General features: G+C 44.7%; 1 protein-coding gene across 1 annotated transcript in view; it reads right to left on the reverse strand.

Moving 5' to 3' along the window:
• slc6a4b (solute carrier family 6 member 4b) overlaps positions 1-13,510 on the reverse strand; it is a 44,508-nt gene extending 30,998 nt beyond the window's left edge. Inside the window, exons 1-2 of the mRNA XM_041203031.1 lie at positions 12,844-13,510; positions 994-1,128 (exon numbers count right to left, since the gene is read on the reverse strand). Of these exons, the coding sequence (XP_041058965.1) occupies positions 994-1,128; positions 12,844-13,510 (802 nt within the window). The remainder of the gene's footprint in view (positions 1-993; positions 1,129-12,843) is intronic.
• Between the last annotated feature and the right edge of the window lie 7,948 nt (positions 13,511-21,458).

Raw genomic sequence — 21,458 nt, forward strand, 5'->3', positions numbered from 1 at the left:
AAATGTTTCCACTTATGGAGGCCAAAATTAGAAGTCATAAATATAAAAGTCACTAATAAACCCAAAAGGAAACTCAGGAGAAACTTCTTTCCTCAAAGAGCAGTAAAAATGTGGAACATGCTGCCGCAAGTAATAGTTGAGGCAAAAGCATAGTTACCTTGAAGGGGAAGGCAGAATATACAGAATAAGACAGAAAGATCAGAAGAATATACTGATGGAATTAGATGATGAAGAGGGATGGGAGCATAGACCACTAAGCCAAATGGCCTATTTCTGGGCTGTACACTCTATGCAACTCTACCTATCTAATATGTGTATATGTCCAATAGTTTTTTTTTTCCGCCTCGATGTGCTATTGCTGGAGGCCCTCCTAATGACCCCCCAGCCTCAGAAGCCTGCCCTTCATCCTCAACTGGATATGGGGAGCATGCCGTCTGGAAACACCTCAGAATGGTATGACTGAAATCAGGGGTCTGCCATACCGAAAATCACAGGAATGTACTCATTTCCCATTCTGTGCGGTAGAAGATATTTCATGACTGTAGCTCTCAAGGTGTTGTGGCCCTTCCTGAATGATTACTGTGTTAGAACTAATTGGTTTACCTGCAACATAATATCACAAAGGTGATCTCTCCAATAGAAGACCAGAGGAGTCAGAAATTGTTTCTTTCAGTTCTTGTTGTTGGGCTTTAACCTCTAGTTATGTTGTTTAGAAATTATTTGATTGGCAGTCCTACAGCCAAACTCTCAAATTCCCCCCAAATATAGGAACTTGTCTCAATTGTTAATTTCTGAAAAAAACTTGCTCTTCTTAAAATCCAGAGTTTGAATTGTTAGGATTTTTAGTTCCTATAAACACTGCTACAATATCCCGTTGGCTTGATTTTCAGTTTATTATTTCAGTTCACTTTTCCGTGTGATTTATTTGTATACAAGGTATTATGATTTAAAACTGTTGTAGGTGATAATGATGTCTGCTTTTGATGCACTCACCTTTAAATATTGGGCATATCCTCTTCCAAACTGGAATGACGCCTGTCCTCTGATATTGTCCCAAGGCTAGTTCCATGTAGAACAGAGGAATTCCCCCAAACATTGCCATTAAGGTGTAGGGGATGAGAAAAGCACCTGAAATTAACAACATAAACCAGATGTCTGAAAACAGTATGAAAAATAAATAATTCATAAAGCACTACTCTATAAAACTCAGGGCCCAACATTCTCAAGAGTACTCTCTAGCTAAATAGAAACTGCCCAATGTACAATGGTAACTGTCCAGTTTCTAATATATTCCTATTCAATGTGCTGATAGCTATCTCAATATACTAATGATAGCTAGCCCAGTATACTATGGCACCTACTCTAATAAGCAGTGGTTAATACACCAATATATAATAACTAGGTCCACTGTGCCAATGACAACTACCCAATGTGCAATGACAGGCACTCCACTGTATAATGACTAATGTCCCAATATACAAAGACAAGCATCCCAGTGCACAGTGACAATCACCCAGTCTATAATGGTAAAAACAAAAACAGAATTACCTGGAAAAACTCAGCAGGTCTGGCAGCAACGGCGGAGAAGAAAAGAGTTGACGTTTCGAGTCCTCATGACCCTTCGACAGAACTTGAGTTCGAGTCCAAGAAAGAGCTGAAATATAAGCTGGTTTAAGGTGTGTGTGTGGGGGGCGGAGAGAGAGAGAGAGACAGAGAGGTGGAGGGGGGGGTGTGGTTGTAGGGACAAACAAGCAGTGATAGAAGCAGATCATCAAAAGATGTCAACAACAATAATACAAAAGAACACATAGGTGTTAAAGTTAAAGTTGGTGATATTATCTAAACGAATGTGCTAATTAAGAATGGATGGTAGGGCACTCAAGGTATAGCTCTAGTGGGGGTGGGGAGAGCATAAAAGATGTAAAAAATAAATAAATAATTTTTTTTTTCTTTTTCTCTTTTTATAATGGAAATAGGTGGGAAAAGGAAAATCTATATAATTTATTGGAAAAAAAAGAAAAGGAAGGGGGAAACAGAAAGGGGGTGGGGATGGGGGAGGGAGCTCACGACCCAAAGTTGTTGAATTCAATATTCAGTCCGGATGGCTGTAAAGTGCCTAGTCGGAAGATGAGGTGTTGTTCCTCCAGTTTGCATTGGGCTTCACTGGAACAATGCAGCAAGCCAAGGACAGACATGTGGGCAAGAGAGCAGGGTGGAGTGTTAAAATGGCAAGCGACAGGGAGGTTTGGGTCATTCTTGAGGACAGACCGCAGGTGTTCTGCAAAGCGGTCGCCCAGTTTACGTTTGGTCTCTCCAATGTAGAGGAGACCACATTGGGAGCAACGAATGCAGTAGACTAAGTTGGGGGAAATGCAAGTGAAATGCTGCTTCACTTGAAAGGAGTGTTTGGGTCCTTGGACGGTGAGGAGAGAGGAAGTGAAGGGGCAGGTATTGCATCTTTTGCGTGGGCATGGGGTGGTGCCATAGGAGGGGGTTGAGAGGTAGGGGGTGATGGAGGAGTGGACCAGGGTGTCCCGGAGGGAGCGATCCCTACAGAATGCCGATAGGGGGGGTGAAGGGAAGATGTGTTTGGTGGTGGCATCATGCTGGAGTTGGCGGAAATGGCGGAGGATGATCCTTTGAATGCGGAGGCTGGTGGGGTGATAAGTGAGGACAAGGGGGACCCTATCATGTTTCTGGGAGGGAGGAGAAGGCGTGAGGGCGGATGCGCGGGAGATGGGCCGGACATGGTTGAGGGCCCTGTCAACGACCGTGGGTGGAAAACCTCGGTTAAGGAAGAAGGAGGACATGTCAGAGGAACTGTTTTTGAAGGTAGCATCATCGGAACAGATGCGACGGAGGCGAAGGAACTGAGAGAATGGGATGGAGTCCTTACAGGAAGCGGGGTGTGAGGAGCTGTAGTCGAGATAGCTGTGGGAGTCGGTGGGTTTGTAATGGATATTGGTGGACAGTCTATCACCAGAGATTGAGACAGAGAGGTCAAGGAAGGGAAGGGAAGTGTCAGAGATGGACCACGTGAAAATGGTGGAGGGCTGGAGATTGGAAGCAAAATTAATAAATTTTTCCAAGTCCCGACGAGAGCATGAAGCGGCACCGAAGTAATCATCGATGTACCGGAGAAAGAGTTGTGGAAGGGGGCCGGAGTAGGACCGGAACAAGGAATGTTCCACATACCCCATAAAGACACAGGCATAGCTGGGGCCCATGCGGGTACCCATAGCCACACCTTTTATTTGGAGGAAGTGAGAGGAGTTGAAGGAGAAATTGTTCAGTGTGAGAACAAGTTCAGCCAGACGGAGGAGAGTAGTGCTGGATGGGGATTGTTCAGGCCTCTGTTTGAGGAAGAAGCTAAGGGCCCTCAGACCATCCTAGTGGGGGATGGAGGTGTAGAGGGATTGGACGTCCATGGTGAAGAGGAAGCGGTTGGGGCCAGGGAACTGGAAATTGTTGATGTGACGTAAGGTGTCAGAGGAATCACGGATGTAGGTAGGAAGGGACTGGACAAGGGGAGAGAGAAGGGAGTCAAGATAACGAGAAATGAGTTCTGTGGGGCAGGAGCAAGCTGAGATGATCGGTCTACCGGGGCAGTTCTGTTTGTAGATTTTGGGTAGGAGATAGAAGCGGGCCGTCCGAGGTTGGGAGACTATCAGGTTGGAAGCTGTGGGAGGGAGATCCCCAGAGGAGATGAGGTCAGTGACAGTCCTGGAAACAATGGCTTGATGTTCAGTGGTGGGGTCATGGTCCAGGGAGAGGTAGGAGGAAGTGTCTGTGAGTTGACGCTCAGCCTCCGCGAGGTAGAGGTCAGTGCGCCAGACAACAACAGCACCACCCTTGTCAGCAGGTACCCGCATGGGCCCCAGCTATGCCTGTCTCTTTATGGGGTATGTGGAACATTCCTTGTTCCAGTCCTACTCCGGCCCCCTTCCACAACTCTTTCTCCGGTACATCGATGATTACTTCGGTGCCGCTTCATGCTCTCGTCGGGACTTGGAAAAATTTATTAATTTTGCTTCCAATCTCCAGCCCTCCATCATTTTCACGTGGTCATCTCTGACACTTCCCTTCCCTTCCTTGACCTCTCTGTCTCAATCTCTGGTGATAGACTGTCCACCAATATCCATTACAAACCCACCGACTCCCACAGCTATCTCGACTACAGCTCCTCACACCCCGCTTCCTGTAAGGACTCCATCCCGTTCTCTCAGTTCCTTCGCCTCCGTCGCATCTGTTCCGATGATGCTACCTTCAAAAACAGTTCCTCTGACATGTCCTCCTTCTTCCTTAACCGAGGTTTTCCACCCACGGTCGTTGACAGGGCCCTCAACCGTGTACGGCCCATCTCCCGCGCATCCGCCCTCACGCCTTCTCCTCCCTCCCAGAAACATGATAGGGTCCCCCTTGTCCTCACTTATCACCCCACCAGCCTCCGCATTCAAAGGATCATCCTCCGCCATTTCCGCCAAATCCAGCATGATGCCACCACCAAACACATCTTCCCTTCACCCCCACTATCGGCATTCCGTAGGGATCGCTCCCTCTGGGACACCCTGGTCCACTCCTCCATCACCCCCTACTCCTCAACCCCCTCCTATGGCACCACCCCATGCCCACGCAAAAGATGCAATACCTGCCCCTTCACTTCCTTTCTCCTCACCGTCCAAGGACCCAAACACTCCTTTCAAGTGAAGCAACATTTCACTTGCATTTCCCCCAACTTAGTCTACTGCATTCGTTGCTCCCAATGTGGTCTCCTCTACATTGGAGAGACCAAACGTAAACTGGGCGACCGCTTTGCAGAACACCTGCGGTCTGTCCTCAAGAATGACCCAAACCTCCCTGTCGCTTGCCATTTTAACACTCCACCCTGCTCTCTTGCCCACATGTCTGTCCTTGGCTTGCTGCATTGTTCCAGTGAAGCCCAACGCAAACTGGAGGAACAACACCTCATCTTCCAACTAGGCACTTTACAGCCATCCGGACTGAATATTGAATTCAACAACTTTGGGTCGTGAGCTCCCTCCCCCATCCCCACCCCCTTTCTGTTTCCCCCTTCCTTTTCTTTTTTTTCCAATAAATTATATAGATTTTCCTTTTCCCACCTATTTCCATTATAAAAAGAGAAAAAGAAAAAAAAAAATTTATTTATTTATTTATTTTTACATCTTTTATGCTCTCCCCACCCCCACTAGAGCTATACCTTGAGTGCCCTACCATCCATTCTTAATTAGCACATTCGTTTAGATAATATCACCAACTTTACCTTTAACACCTATGTGTTCTTTTGTATTATTGTTGTTGACATCTTTTGATGATCTGCTTCTATCACTGCTTGTTTGTCCCTACAACCACACCCCCACTCCACCTCTCTCCCTCTCCCCCCCCCCCCCCCCCACACACACACACCTTAAACCAGCTTATATTTCAACTCTTTCTTGGACTCGAACTCAAGTTCTGTCGAAGGGTCATGAGGACTCGAAACGTCAACTCTTTTCTTCTCCGCCGATGCTGCCAGACCTGCTGAGTTTTTCCAGGTAATTCTGTTTTTGTTTTTGTTTTGGATTTCCAGCATCCGCAGTTTTTTTGTTTTTATCAGTCTATAATGGTACCTGTCCATTCTCCAAGAACCATTGTTAAGTGTAAATAGCAACTGCCCAAAAAATCCTATATATCGGATTTTTTCAATATTTTATTAGAATTAATGAAATTATAAGAAAAAATTGTCAGAAGAATTATTGACCCTGACAGTGTAAGAGAGCTCGGTTGATAGAATCTAATTTATGATACGTGTGTTTATCATATTTTCTCTTGAATGCACACACACTATAATTTGGTTTAGTTTGGCCTTATCAATGTTTGACTGGGGAATAAATATATCATAATTTGTTGCTGCTGTATCTTGTGATTATTTCCTCCACAAAGATTCTAATCAATAATTAAAAGCTGGTTGACCTTTGGGAAGAGTTCCAAAGAACAGTGGTCAGGGGTATTTAGATTCAGGAGATGTTCTAAAACAGAAGCTTGAAATTTTATGGATTTTTTAAATCTTAAAAATAATTATAAATAAAAGAATCCTGATACTGAAATACCCCCTTTTAAATTGTGTGAAAAGCAAACTGTTGCTATCTGGGATTTCCAGATTTGTAAGGAAGTTTGATTGAATGAGCCCAGATTTTGCAGTCAGCGATGAAATGATGTGCTTACTGCTGACCTCAGGGAAAAGTTTGTCACAAAGACTCAATGGGTTCTGGAGTGTCAATTTCTTTGTGCATGACATTCAACCTGGTGCCACCTATGGGAAATTTGTGGCATCCAGCAAAACAAAGTAATCAAGCAGACTGTGCAGTGAATCAGATTGAAGAATTTTCACAGACCATCAACCAAGAAGTAAAATGCACAGGTTACATAATTCAATGTTTAATCATTTTACAGAGTTAAATAGTGATTGGGGTAGACACATGGAATTAGGCAGAAACTGAAATTTCATAAGTAAACTTTCAAAGATGAAATATGACTTAATCTTTATTATATAAAAGAATTATGGAATTGTTATCATGGAATAGAGGGAAGAACATTCCACATTTATAAAATCAGTTTCTTTAAGGCCGGAGAAGCTGTTCAGTAGCAATCATTACAGTTAAAAACTCAGATATGTTTCATTCAACAAAGCTTAACTATTTCAATGAATTTTACAGGAATTTGTACAAAATTAGAATTTCACATCAAATCACTAATTAATCTGGCTTCCAGTTACATCCTCATTAAGGCAACAGTAAAAAATATATAGATTTTAAACAGACCCAGCCAGTTAAACACAACACCCTAAACAGTGGAATTCAACGTGGCTTTTCCCAGCTTCAGTTTCTATAGACAGCAGCCTTAATGCACAAATACTGGAGACTTCTCACGCTTCTGGTAGTCCTTACAATGCCTCCCTCTGATACATAGCCTCCCTTTAATGTGTGAATTCCATTGTCCATATATCTTTGGAACTTTGCCTTTCTCATAATATAAATCTTTTCATGTTACCACTATGTTGTCAACAGCCCTTAAGAAAAAATAAACACATTCCTTAACTTGCTTGTCTGGTTATTTGTAAACAGACTGAGATGCCTTTGAAAACCAAATCCCCCTCCCCATCTAAAAATGCAAATTCCCATTACACCTTACATGCTGAGACCCCAACCATGTTTACTCATTAGCATATTAAAAACACTTCTACACATCACTTCTTTTGATAACTTCTACCTGGAGTCTGCTTGACTACAAGATGTAATTAAATCACACACACAGACAGAACAACACAAGCCTACAAACCTACTTTACATTAAACCAGAAAAGTATTATGAAACTTATTATACTTTCATAACACCCTGGGAGTCCTCAACATCGACTCTGGACCCCAGGATGTCTCATGATATCAGATCAAACATGGGCAGGGAAACCTCCTGCTGATTACCTCGTACTGCCCTCCCTAACCTGATGAATCAGTGCTCCTCCTTGTTGAACACTGCTTGGAGGAGGCACTGAGGGAGGCAAGGGTGAAAAATGTACCCTGGGTGGGGGACTTCAATGTCCATCACCAAGACTGGCTCAGTCACACCACTATTGACTGAGCTTGGTGAATCCTAAAGGACATAGCTGCTAGACTGGGTCTGCGGTAGGTGATGAGAGAACCAACAAGAGGGGAAAACATCCTTGACCTCATCCTCACCAACCTGCTTGCTGCAGATGTATCTGTCCATGACAGTTTTGGTAAGAGTGACCACAGCACAGTCGTTGTGGAGACAAAGTCCCACATTGAGAATACACTCCATTGTGTTGTGTGGCACTACCACCATGCTAAATGAGATAGATTTTGAACAGATCTAGCAACTCAAGACTGGGAATCCATGAAGTGCTGTGGGCCATCAGCAGCAGCAAAATTGTACTCTAACACAATCTGTTACCTGAAGGCCCGGCATATCCCCCACTCTACCATTACCATCAAGCCAGGGGATCAGCTCTGGTTCAATGAAGAGTGCAGAAGGACATGCCAGGAATAGCACCAGTCATACCTAAAAATGAGGTGTCAACCTGGTGAAGATATAACACAGGACTACTTGCATGCCAAACAGCATAAGCTGCAAGTGATAGACAGAGCTAAGCAATCCCACAACCAACAAATCAGATCTAAGCTCTGCAGTCCTGCCACATACAGTTATGAATGGTGGTGGACAATTAAACAACTCACTAGAGGAGGAGGTTCCACAAATATCCCCATCCTCAATGATGGGGGAGCACAGCACATCAATGCAAATGATAAGGCTGAAGCAGTTGCTACAATCTTCAGCCAGAAATGCTGAGTGGATGATCCATCTTAGCCTCCTCCAGAGATCCCCAGCATCACAGATATCAGTCTTCAGCCAATTTGATTCACTCCATGTGATATCAAGAAATGGTTGAAGGCACTGGATACTGCGAAGGCTATGGACCCTGACAATATTCTAGCAATAGTACTGAAGACTTGTGCTCCAGAATGTGCCCCACCCTGAGCCAAGCTGTTCCAATACAGCTACAACACTGACATCTACCCAACTATGTGGAAAACTGCCCAGGTATGCCCTGTACGCAAATAGTAGGACAAATCCAACCCAGCCAATTACCGCCCCATCAGTCTACTCTCAATCATCAGTAAAGTAATGGAAGGGGTCATCAACGGTGCTATCAAGCAGCACTTGCTTAACAATAATCTGCTCACTGATGCTCAGTTTGTGTTCTGCCAGGGCCACTCAACTTCTGATCTCATTACGGCCTTGGTTCAAACATGGACAAAAGAGTTGAATTCCCAAGGTGAGGTGAGAGTGACTGCCCTTGACATCAAGGCTGCATTTGATCAACTGTGGCATCGAGGAGCCCTAGTTATACTGGAGTCAATGGGAATCAGGGGGAAAACTCTCCACTGGTTGCAGTCATACCTAGCACAAAGAAAGATGGTTGTGGTTGTTGGAAGTCAATCATCTCATTTCCAGGACATCACTGCAGGAGTTCCTTAGGGTAGTGTCCTTTGCCCAACCATCTTCAGCTGCTTCATTAATGACCTTCCTTCCATCATAAAGTCAGAAGTGGGAATGTTCACTGATGATTGCACAATGTTCAGCATCATTCATGACTCTTCAGGTACTGAAGCAGTCCATGTCCAAATGTAGCAAGACCTGGACAATATCCAGGCTTGGGTTGACAAGTGGCAAGGAATATTTGCACCACACAAGTGCAAGGCAATGATCATCTCCAACAAGACAGAATCTATCGATCACCACTGAAGTTCAAAGGCATTACCATCACTGAATCCCCCACTATCACCATTCTGGGGATTAACATTGACTAGAAACTGAACTGGAGTAGCCATATAAATACTGTGGCTTCAACAACAGGTCAGAAGCCAGGAATCCTGCAACGAGGAACTCACTTCCAAACTCCTCAAAACGTATCCACCACCTACAAGGCACACGTCAGGAGTGTAATGGAATACTCCCCACTTGCCTGGATGAGTGCAGCTTCAACAACACTCAAGAAGCTTGACACCATCCAGGACAAAGCAGCCCACTTGAATGGGACCCCTTCCACAAACATTCACTCCTTCCACAACCGATGCACTGTAGCAGCAGTGTGTACCATCTACAAGATGCACTGCAGGAATTCACCAAGACTCCTTCGACAGCACCTTCCAAACCCATGACCACTACGATCTAGAAGGACAAGGGCAGCAGATAGTTGGGAACACCACCATCTGGAAGTTCCCCTCCAAGTCACTCACTCTCCTAACTTGGAAATATATCACCATTCCTACACTGTCACTGGGTCAAAATCCTGGAACTCCCTTCCATTTGTACTGTGGGTGTATCTACACCACGTGGACTGGTGTGATTCAAGAAGTCAGCTCATCGCCCCCTTCACAAGGACAACTAGTGAAGGCAATAAATGCTGGGCCAGCCAGTGAAGTCCACATCCCATGAATGAATAAAAAATGACCCTGGGTCACTAGTCAAGTGATAAGGCCACTATGCCACCACCTCCCCCAATTGCTGCTTCAGTCATTTCCAATATTAAACTCCTTGCTCCATTGGAATCAGTATAAATAAAAAAGGCTTGTTCCCTGACACTCTCTCTTCCCTTAGATGGTTCCTCAGGATTGAGGCTGACTTGCTTTGACTCCAGTTGGATGAGTTATGAGATGGCTAATAAGCTCAAGAAGCCAATCTATAGACTGCCACTTTGGGGCAGATGGCATTTGAAGGGTTGGACAGATGGGTTGTTTGGAAGTTTACTGGGCAACAGTGATCCCTGTACTTCTACATGCTTTGGAGACTTGGACAACCTACAGGAGGCACCTCAAAGCACTGGAGAAGTACCACCTGTTGTGCCTTCACAAGATCCTTCAAGCCCAGTGGCAAGAAAAGCAGCCCAACAGCAGCGTCCTCTCCCAAGCCAACATGCCCAGCATCAAGGCGCTAATCACCCAAAACCAGCTCCGCTGGCTGGGACATCTCTTTCATATGTGGAAGCAATTGCCCTACTTGGAACTCAGTCAGGGCAGGAAACTCCCAGGAGGACAGTGGAAACACTTTAGGAATATCTGTGATGTCCTCAAAGACATCCCTGAAGAGGTCAAACATACCCGATGACTCATGGGAGTCCCTGGCTTGTAACTGACCAAAATGGAGAATGTTCATTTGGGAAGACATCGAACACTCCTGGAGACTTTGTCGGGAATGTGCGGCGCAGATGAAGTCCAGGCGCCAGAGGGAGCCCGCAGGTTTTTGAGGAATATTGCCTAGAAAACATGGGAAGCAGTTCCAGCTGGTGGTTATGGGAAGGAGCTGGATAGAATTCGAACTGGGAGAGGTTAAATGCCCAGTGAACCCGTGCACCATATCCCATGTGCATCCTCTTCGGGGCGAATCCACAGGGTTCGATTATATTGAGTAACGCCGATATGAACTCACCACATTGTCAGTGATTTATGTGTGCACATACAGTGTAAGATGCTGAATCCATTATTCAAAATATGCCGCAAAATCCGAAATCAGAGGCGGGCATTTACAACCCAGAAATCACCCTTTTAAATTAAAGTTTTTCTCACAACTGATAAGAGTAAAAAAGTAAAGAGTAAAGATAAAAAGTACGGATAAGAGTAAAGGAAGGTGCATAGAGACGAGGTGGATCGTTCCAGAATGTGATGCTGCCAGAATTTACACAGCGACCAATAACCCCCATCTCCTAGGTTTAACACTCCTGATCTTTTCTAGATGCGTTTTATGTCATTTAACCAACGCAAATATTTTTTCAGCTGTAATGAATCAAACATTGTGATTCCCGTTTTCTTTCAGCGAGATCAGGAATAGGCACTTGGTAGTCTATAATAACGCATTGAGTCTAGCATTGCATTTACTTCCATTTATTTATCCGTGCTGAATGTCTACTGTCTACGTTCGATCTGCCCATCCATCAGCCGCCTATTCCTCCATCTACCATCTATGAAATGCTGGATGTCAATTGTTCTCTACTTCCCAACACAACTTTTTACGGCGACATCTATTATCTGCTTAACTGATGGGAATCAATTCTGCTGCCTTTGCCTGGGCAAGTATAGAGCGAACAGCTGAGAGCCAAGATTAAATCGCTCCCTAGATAAAAACAAAAAAACTGCAGATGCTGGAAATCCAGAACAAAAACAGAATTACCTGGAAAAATTCAGCAGGTCTGGCAGCATCGGCGAAGAAAAGAGTTGACGTTTCGAGTCCTCATTACCCTTCGACAGAACTGTTCTGTCGAAGGGTCATGAGGACTCGAAACGTCAACTCTTCTTCTCCGCCGATGCTGCCAGACCTGCTGAGTTTTTCCAGGTAATTCTGTTTTTGTTTTAAATCGCTCTCTTACGTTTTGGAGTGGACAAATCCACACATTGAGGGCTCAATCAGATTGGAAACAGCGCCGATGGCTGATCTTGTACTACCGGAGGGTTTCTGTCTCACTCTGCACCAGTCAGCTTTAAACTGTGTTGCAAATCTTGCAATAGGGTCTGGCCAGTGTCTAACGATATCAGTAACATAATAATAAAGTAAGTTAACAACGAACTGCACAGATTCCCTATTCAGGAATGAATAGTGGGAAATGGATAAAAGTAAAATACTGCGGATGCTGGAAATCTGAAACAAAAACAAAAATTGCTGGAAAAACTCAGCAGGTCTGACAGCATCTGTGGAGAGAAAGACAGAGTTAACCTTTCCAGTCCATATGGCTCTTCTTCAGAACGGTAACGGAGACTGATCTGTGAGGTTCGTGACAAGGATAAACATTACAACACCAGCACAAGGGTTTCTTAAATTAGAAATGCTTTAACGGCTTTGTGATAACTCATATTCACCCCTTGCATCCGATGACATCTTGTGAACAGAAGACCGGGAGATAAATTAGTACAAATCTAAACCAAAGCACTTGTTTTTTATAAAATATAACAGCGCCGCTGAAAACGGCTATTTGCAACACTTTGAAATATTAGGACATCATGAGCAGCTGCATAGTTCCTTTCAAAATGTTTAAATAATATTTTGTAAATATTAAAACGGATGTAAGTAAAACAGAAAGGTAAGTTACAACCAGAAGCAAAAAAAAACTGCTGGGATGATTTATATACACCTTTCATTCAAATAAATCTGTTCAATTCGTTGCTTACTGAGGCTAAACTTTTAACCATATGGTAATTTGTTTAGATATATTAACACGGATACCGCTGTGATGTGTTTGCAGAGAACTTGCTGTGCAATATATTAACCATGAGCTTACCGCCGCCGTTCTGGTAACAGACATAAGGAAACCTCCAGACATTGCCCAAGTCCACCGCAAAGCCAATGACTGACAGCAGGAAGTCCATTTTTTTGCCCCACTTGTCCCTCTGGTCCGGGCTCCGGAACGGGGTGGTTTGCGGTTGGTGGTCGGGACCCTGAGAGCCGGCATTGCCAGCGGCTGCCGACGACTGGTTGTGCGAGAGCACCGCGTAGCCTCGGGAGCAGCGGCGCTCGGGGAAATCGTTCTCTCCGACAGCCACACAATCCCTGACCTTCTTGGCTGGCATGAGGAGTGCGTTCTCTCCCGGGCAAGTCTCGTCTGACTCGGAGCGACCGTTGGCTGAAGGGGTCCCCTTTGGAGTGTAGCCACTTTGGCCAGTGGCAAGGTCCGTGAAACCCAATGTGCTGCTGTCCCTGGTGCTTTCCATATGAACCTCTGGACCCCCTCGAAGTCTCTGTTCACCTAGATGCCGAGCGAAAAGCGTTGTGTACAAATCTGGATCACGAACACTCTGCCCTCCTTTTTTTTGGGGGGGGGGGGTGGGCGGTGGGCGGTGGGCAGTAGGGGAGCTGGTGGGCGCTGCAATAGATCCAAACGCATCAATTTCAACTCCAACTCCCTGGAGAATGTAAGATCCATACCGGCTCTTCCAGCCGCCCCTCATCGGTAATTAAAGCAGCAACAAAAGAGACAAGTGAAAATGCAGCTTGTTGCAAACATATTTAACAGGTTTCCATGACGATGTGACGTCAATCATCTAAACCATCCAACATCACAGGAACACCTGGGACAACTCTAGAGAGAATCGTGTACGGACAAATGTGAGGCAAATAATCCCGACCCCCCCCCCCCCCCACCCCCCTCAAAAGTCCCAAATTGCAATTGAAATAGAAAATGGCTTTAGAACTGAATCGTTTCTAAACGTTCGCTCCAGCAGGTCATCGCAGAAGACAAAGGTGACTGATTGTAACACGAAGTTTAATTCAATTCTGATAGAGGGGTCCATCTATAGAGCCACTAATAATAAATGGCCCTCCCTTTATCTGTGAGCGAAACCATAGCAACTTGAGACTGATGCTGTACGCGCGGTGCAGAAAGTAGCATCGTCCCCTGTTTTACTCGTTCACCTTGCAGAAAGCTTGTGCACGATTTAGTGAGAAATGTCACACTCAGTCGATACGTAGTTTTTGCCTAGATGTTATCCTGTTTTTTTATCGTGTTGTCACCCCCATATTTAGCGTGTAATTTTATAAAAGCCCACAGAACTGCAAGTGTTTTTGTCGGATTTGTAAATAATAAATTCGGACGTTGCAACAGTGCAACATTTCAAAAGTACTTCATTGAATACAGAGCGCTTTGAAACGTCCGATAGTCGTGAAAGGCGCTATATAAATGCCAGCCTCTTTTATATATAAGTTGCATACAATGATCACTCGGAGATTAATAGAAATATTTCTTATTTATATTTGAGACAAAAAGCATCTTTCTCGTTCAGCCACATAAGAACGACTTTAAACATACCAAACCCAAATTAAATGCAATTACCTTTGATGGCGTGAATTTAATGAATATTAGTTCGATGACCCTTTAACTTATTATGACGGGTTACGAAGCCTGAATATATCTGAGACTGACTTGATGCCTGGTGATCTCTGTTCAAATTGCACGCACTATATTCGAATTTTTTTTTTAGTTTAAAAGTTCATTCTTACAGAGGTGAAATTATAAAACCAGTGATGCTAACGATTAGAAGAAACCAAACGAAAGGGCTAAAGAAGCAAGCAGATAATAGTGACCGGTATATATTGGAACCAGAAAGGGGCTAACGGAAAGGATATCGACAAGAATAGAGTCTGAAGGAGATTCAACGAATTAACAGGTGGATTTACCAATTTTAAACACTGTGTGCCTGGCATGGATTGTAAACATCAAGAGTATAGCAATTGTATGGGGACACCTGAGTGGAGCATGCTGTATGGAGAACAGTTGAATTTTATTGCACTTTCTGCAATATTCAATTTGAAGTGTTTCTTAATGTGTTTCTACAAATGTTATGAATGAAGTATATTATTGGGGAAAATGCATTTTAAAAATTATATAAAACGCAATTTTGCTTTGGACATTTTGAGAGTAAATAGGACATGTAAGAAACATGGAATTGTTACTGCAGCCATTCGGCCCGTCATGTCCATGCCAGTTTTCTGCAGGACCAACTCAGCTAGTCTCAATCCCACCCACCCCCACCTACCCCCCCCCCCCCCGCCCGTCTCGATAGCCCCGCAATATTTATTTATCTTGAAGTGCTTATCCATAAGATTTATAACAATTTGAAACTGGTCTATCACCGAAACTTAAAATCTATTCCCCCCTCCCCCCACCCCTCGGCAGCACGTGATACTTCTCAAACATGTGGAGCGAAACCCGCTTTATTCCAAGTAATATAACCCGTTTTGATGTATTCATTGTTAAAAAAAATAAACACAACTCCGTGTATCTCAATGGGTTTGAGACCCGCCTTCCTCGTTCAGAACATTTGGACTGAATATTTTTAATGATGATGACGCACTTCCACCTTTCTCACAGCGACACTGATCTGATTGTAAGTCCCCCTTTTGGAAAACTAATATTTCATATTCTCAATAGTAAAGCACAAATAGCGAGGAATCTGATCCATAAATTATTCCAGGGGAAAAACCGGCCATTTAAAATAAAAACACAATTTCCAAATCCACCTGCCTTTAAAATACCCTCAAATGCAAGAAATGTAGAGATTAAAACACCGAATGAAAGTTAAGCCCGTTTTAATTGCAGGAATAGCTAGAAGCGTGGCTGAAATATCCCACAGTATTGAGAACAAAGAACCAATGTAACCGGAATTAACAGACCCATGACAAACGGAGCACATCGGACCAATAAATGCCTTTAAATGATTATTTGGACACTGACACGGTCACATTCTGTATGACCACCCCCCCCCCCCCCTCCTCTATCACAGTGGACTGTCCCACACTAGGTCAGCTTCAACCGCAATTCGTTGAATCAATAACAGAAAATGCTGAAGAAACTCGGCAGGTCTGGCAGCATCTGTGGGGAGACGGACTCGAAACGTTAACTCTGTTTCTCTCTCCACGGACGCTGCCAGACCTGCTGAGTTTTTCCAGCATTTTCTGCTCTTGTTTGTTTCAGATTTAGCTTTTATACTTGGTTGAATGATTTGGTGACTCCCTCCTCCTCCCCCCCCCCCCCACACACACTGATTTTATGAGATTTATAAGGTGGATCAGGATGTGCAGGGAGGAAGACGATGAGATCCTTGGACCCATCTCATTCATTCGTCTCATAACTCCCGAATAGGATCCATTTTTGCTGCTGATTCCCACCGCGGGCATCTGGCCGCTGAGGGGAAGCGAGCAGACCCCTCAAACCAGCTTATATTTCACCTCTTTTCTATTTTTCCTTAGTTCTGTTGAAGAGTCACATGGACGCGAAACGTTAACTGTGTTCCCCTCCGCAGATGCTGTCAGACCTGCTGAGTTTTTCCAGGTATTTTTACATTTGTTTGAGATTTCGATCACTTGTTCCCATTTGGCTGCTTGTAACGAATCCCAGTCCCTAATGGTGTCCAGTGATCTTGAGGAGGCGTAAACCGCGTTTCAGACCAGGAAGGACCATGTCCTGGGAAAAATAAACCCATTCTAACCCCAGGAAAAGTGCGGAATCAGAGTCCAATCACTTAGTGCCTTAGCCGCACAGAATTGGACCTGCGGCTTCGAAATATAACCCGATTAGTGCTGGAAATGCCGAGCAAGTAGAACACCACCTGAAAGAGGGTTGAAGTCACAATGAAGTGTCTGTTACACTTCAGATTTCCAGCACCCCCTCCCTGCTCCATCTTATTTCTACCCTGAATAAATATCTAGCCTTTCACTCGTACGCCGATCTGCCCATCAAGAAGGGATTAGTTTCATGATCCGATCATTAATTCGTTCAGTCAACCTCTGCGGCACAATATCTGAATTCACAAATAATTGTTCAAATAAGTGAGAAATCACAATGAGAAATAAAACTAAAAGTGAGGCCCTCCTACGAGAATTTAGCCGCCGGAGCTTGTGGAGGATGAAATTAATCATCTTACAGGTATCTTTTGGTGTTCGATATTACCGTTAACACATTCCCAAAGGTAAAGACCATCAGAGCCAGTCTTTATGGATCCGGATTTTAATTCTTGGCTGTAAATTAATTTCACTTTCGTGAAATCTGCACAATTAAATGATTTTGTCTTCAGCCTGCATGCACCAAACTTGAAATATAAAACGCTCATCGTCCTGAAATGCCATTTTGGAAATTTATGTTTTGGGAATAAATTTTCAACAGTGACAGAGAAAATTAGTGCGAGTGCGGAAGACTGGAAGAGTTCTCGGCATCTAACATTAGCGGCAAGTTGCCCCCCAGCAGAACGAATGTACTTCATCCCCACCACACCTTACAATGCCAAAGCTTGGATTCACCCTAATCATTACTCTTTTAAGTAGCCTGGGCTTAACTCCCAACTCTTTCCATTCCCGGGAATGTCTACCAGCACAGTAAGTCCGGTTCCTTCAGTTAGGTTTTCCAATTTAAGAAAAAAAAGAGACTGCGAAGGGCGGACATTCTATTCGAATTTAAACGTGTTACATTAAAATATAATTCTACACGGTAACAAGTAAAGCCTATGTCTTCTATGTTCACAGATTGTGCAACCTGCGCCACATTAACATCGAAGGAAGCACATTGTTCAGATCTGACAAATCTAAGACTCAGCGAGATTCACAATTCATGTTTAATAAAACCCGGGTTTATTATATTACAAACGAAAATGCAATGAGTAATTCGCGACCTGTATATTCTTGCATTGAGTTATTGGGTACAAGTTGTTCATTTTTTTGTCGCCGGGTAAAATTCGTGAGCGGCTAACAAATCCTGGAGTGGCTTTCATCTTCCAGGATTACTCACTTTTTGAGGACTAAACGAAGCCGCCAGAGATGAGCTCAATGCTGAGCAGCGTCGCATTGATCCGCCAAGGGAATCTGAGCAACGTGAATGGCAAGTGAATTGAAGAGGAAAATGAGGCGGCTTTGGAGTGATATTGGCGGGGTGGGGTGGGGGGGGGGGGGTGCAGGGGTTAGGGGGTTGGTGCTGGTCAAAGTGATGGAGAGGTGAGATTCGAGGTAAAGTTTGTGGACTTGGATAATCGGCGAGTCTCGGTTCTGGAGAATTTGAGTAACAGAAAGACTATCCCCGCAAATAAGTACGCGCAGACCTGATAGCGACAGATTTTCTGTGCAGCAATGGCATGAATTTTCGCACAGTCTCATACAGTGGCACTAGGTTTAATCTTTCTACCGCTCTATTTATCTGTACAGAACGTTGGCACCAGAAATACGTTTTTATTCTTTCACGAATGAGGGCGTTGCTGGCTAGTCCAACATTTATTGCCCCTCCCTAGTTGCCATTGAGAAGGTGGTGGTGAGCTGCCTTCTTGAGCTGCTGCAGTCCATCTGGTGTAGGTACACCCACCTTGCTGTTAGGGACAGAGTTCCAGGATTTTGACCCAGCCAAAGGAGAGGAATGGCGATATATTTCCAAGTCAGGATGGTGAGTGGCTGGGAGTGGAACATGCAGGTGGTGGTGTTCCCATGTGCCTGCTGCCCCTGTTCTTCCAGGCGCTATAAGTCATGAGTTTGGAAGGTACCCTCTAAGGCCTTTAAGGGTCTCTAAGGTACTCTCTAAGGAGCCTTGGAGAGTTGCATTGGAGGCTGTTCAAAGGAAGTTTACTAAATTGCTACCTGGAATGAGTGGGTTGTCTTATGAAGAAAGGTTGGGGAGGTGATGGCATTGTGGCATTGTTGCTGGTATTGTCCCCAGGGGTAATGCTCTGGGAACCCAGGTTTGAATCCTGCCACAGCAGATGGTGGAATTTGAATTCAATAAAAAGAAAACCTGGAATTAAAAAGTGTAAGTAAGCATGACCCATTGCAGATTGTTGTAAAAAAAACCCATCTGGTTTGCTAATGTCTTTTAGGGAAGGGAATCTGCTGCCCTTACCTGGTCTGGCCTACATGTGACTCCAGATCCACAGCAATGTGGTTGCCTCTTAAATGCCCTCTGAAATGGCCTAGCAAGCCACTCAGTTGTAACAAACCACTACAAAGCCTCAAAAAAGGAATAAAAAACTGGACAGACCACCTGGCATCGACCTAGATACTGGAAACGACAATGGCAAACTCAGCCCTGTCAACCCTGCAAAGTCCTCCTTACTGACATCTGGGGACTAGTACCAAAACTGGGACAGCTGCCTCACAGACGAGTCAAGCAACAGCCTAACATAGTCATTCTCATGGAATCATATCTTACAGATAACATCCCAGACACCACTATCGCCAGCCCTGGGTATGTCCTGCCCCACTGGCAGGACAGGCCCAGCAGAGGTGGCAGCACAGTGGTATACAGTCAAGAGGGAATTGCCCTGGGAGTCCTCGACATTGACTCCGGACCCCATGATGTCTCATGGCATCAGGTCAAACAGCGGCAAGGAAACCTCCTGCTGATTACCACATACCACCCTACTCAGCTGATGAATCAGTGCTCCTCCATGTTGAACACCACATAGAGGAAGCACTGAGTATGGCAAGGGCGCAGAATGAAGTCTGAGTGGGGGACTTCAATGTCCACCACCAAGAATGACTCAGTAGCACCATTACTGATCGAGCTGGCCAAGTCCTAAATGACATAGCTGCAAGACTGGGTATGCGGCAGGTGATGAAGGAACCAACAAGAGGGAAAAACACACTTGACCTCATCCTCACCAACCTGCCTGTCATAGATGCATCTCCCTATGACACAATCAGTGGAGTGACCACCGCACAGTAATTGTGGAGACAAAGTCCTACCTTCACATTGAGGATATCCTCCATCATGTTGTGTGGCACTACCACTGTGATAAATGGGATAGATTTTGAATAGATCTAGCAACCCAGGACTGGGCATCCATGAGGCGCCGTGGGCTATCAGCAGCAGCAGAACTGTACTCAAACACAATCTGTAACCTGAAGGCCCGGCATATCCCCCACTGTACCATTACCATCAAGCCAGAGGATCAACCTGAGCTCAATGAAGGGTGCAGGAGGGCATGCCAGGAGCAACACCAGGCATACCTAAAAATGAGGCGTCAACCTGGTGCAGCTATAACACAGGGCTAATTGCATGTCAAACAGCATAAGCAGCAGGTGATAGAGCTAAGCAATCCCACAACCAACGTATCCTTTCAAGTGAAGCAGCATTTCACTTGCATTTCCCCCAACTTAGTCTACTGCATTCGTTGCTCCCAATGTGGTTTCCTCTACATTGGAGAGACCAAACGTAAACTGGGTGACCGCTTTGCAGAACACCTGCGGTCAGTCCTCAAGAATGACCCAAACCTCCCTGTTGTTTGCCATTTTAACACTCCACCCTGCTCTCTTGCCCACATGTCTGTCCTTGGCTTGCTGCATTGTTCCAGTGAAGCCCAATGCAAACTGGAGGAACAACACCTCATCTTCCGACTAGGCACTTTACAGCCATCCGGACTGAATATTGAATTCAACAACTTTTGGTCGTGAGCTCCCTCCCCCATCCCCACCCCCTTTCTGTTTCCCCCTTCCTTTTTTTTTCCAATAAATTATAAAGATTTTCCTTTTCCCACCTATTTCCATTATTTAAAAAAAAAACCCACTAGAGCTATAACTTGAGTGCCCTACCATCCATTCTTAATTAGCACATTCGTTTAGATAATATCACCAACTTTAACTTTAACAACTATGTGTTCTATTGTACTATTGTTGTTGACATCTTTTGATGATCTGCTTCTATCACTGCTTGTTTGTCCCTACAACCACAACCCCCCCTCCACCTCTCTCTCTCTATCTCTCCGCCCCCCCCACACACACCTTAAACCAGCTTATATTTCAACTCTTTCTTGGACTCCAACTCAAGTTCTGTCGAAGGGTCATGAGGACTCGAAACGTCAACTCTTTACTTCTCCGCTGATGCTGCCAGACCTGCTGAGTTTTTCCAGGTAATTCTGTTTTTGTTTTGGATCAGATCTAAGCCCTGCAGTCCTGCCACATCCAGTCGTGAATGGTGGTGCACAATTAAACAACTCACTGGAGGAGCAGGTTCCACAAATATCCCCATCCTCAATGTTGGGGGAGCCCAGCACATCAGTGCAAAAGATAAGGCTGAAGCTTTTGTAACAATCTTCAGCCAGAAGCGCCGAGTGGTTTACCCATCTCGGCCCCCTCCGGAGGTTTCCAGCATCACAGATGCCAGTCTTCAGCCAATTCGATTCACTCCATGTGATATCAGGAAACAGCTGAAGGCACTAGATACTGCGAAGGCTATGGGGCTTGACAATATTCCAGCAATAGTACTGAAAACTTGTGCTCCAGAACTTGCCGCGCCTCTAGCCAAGCTATTTCAGTACAACTACAAAGCTGGCATCTACCCGACCAAATGGAAAATTGCCCGGGTATGTCCTGTACACAAAAAGCAGACAAATCCAACCTGGCCAATTACCACTCCATCAATCTACTCCC

This window comes from Carcharodon carcharias, chromosome 13 (assembly GCF_017639515.1).
Source record: "Carcharodon carcharias isolate sCarCar2 chromosome 13, sCarCar2.pri, whole genome shotgun sequence".
Lineage (NCBI taxonomy): Eukaryota > Metazoa > Chordata > Chondrichthyes > Lamniformes > Lamnidae > Carcharodon > Carcharodon carcharias.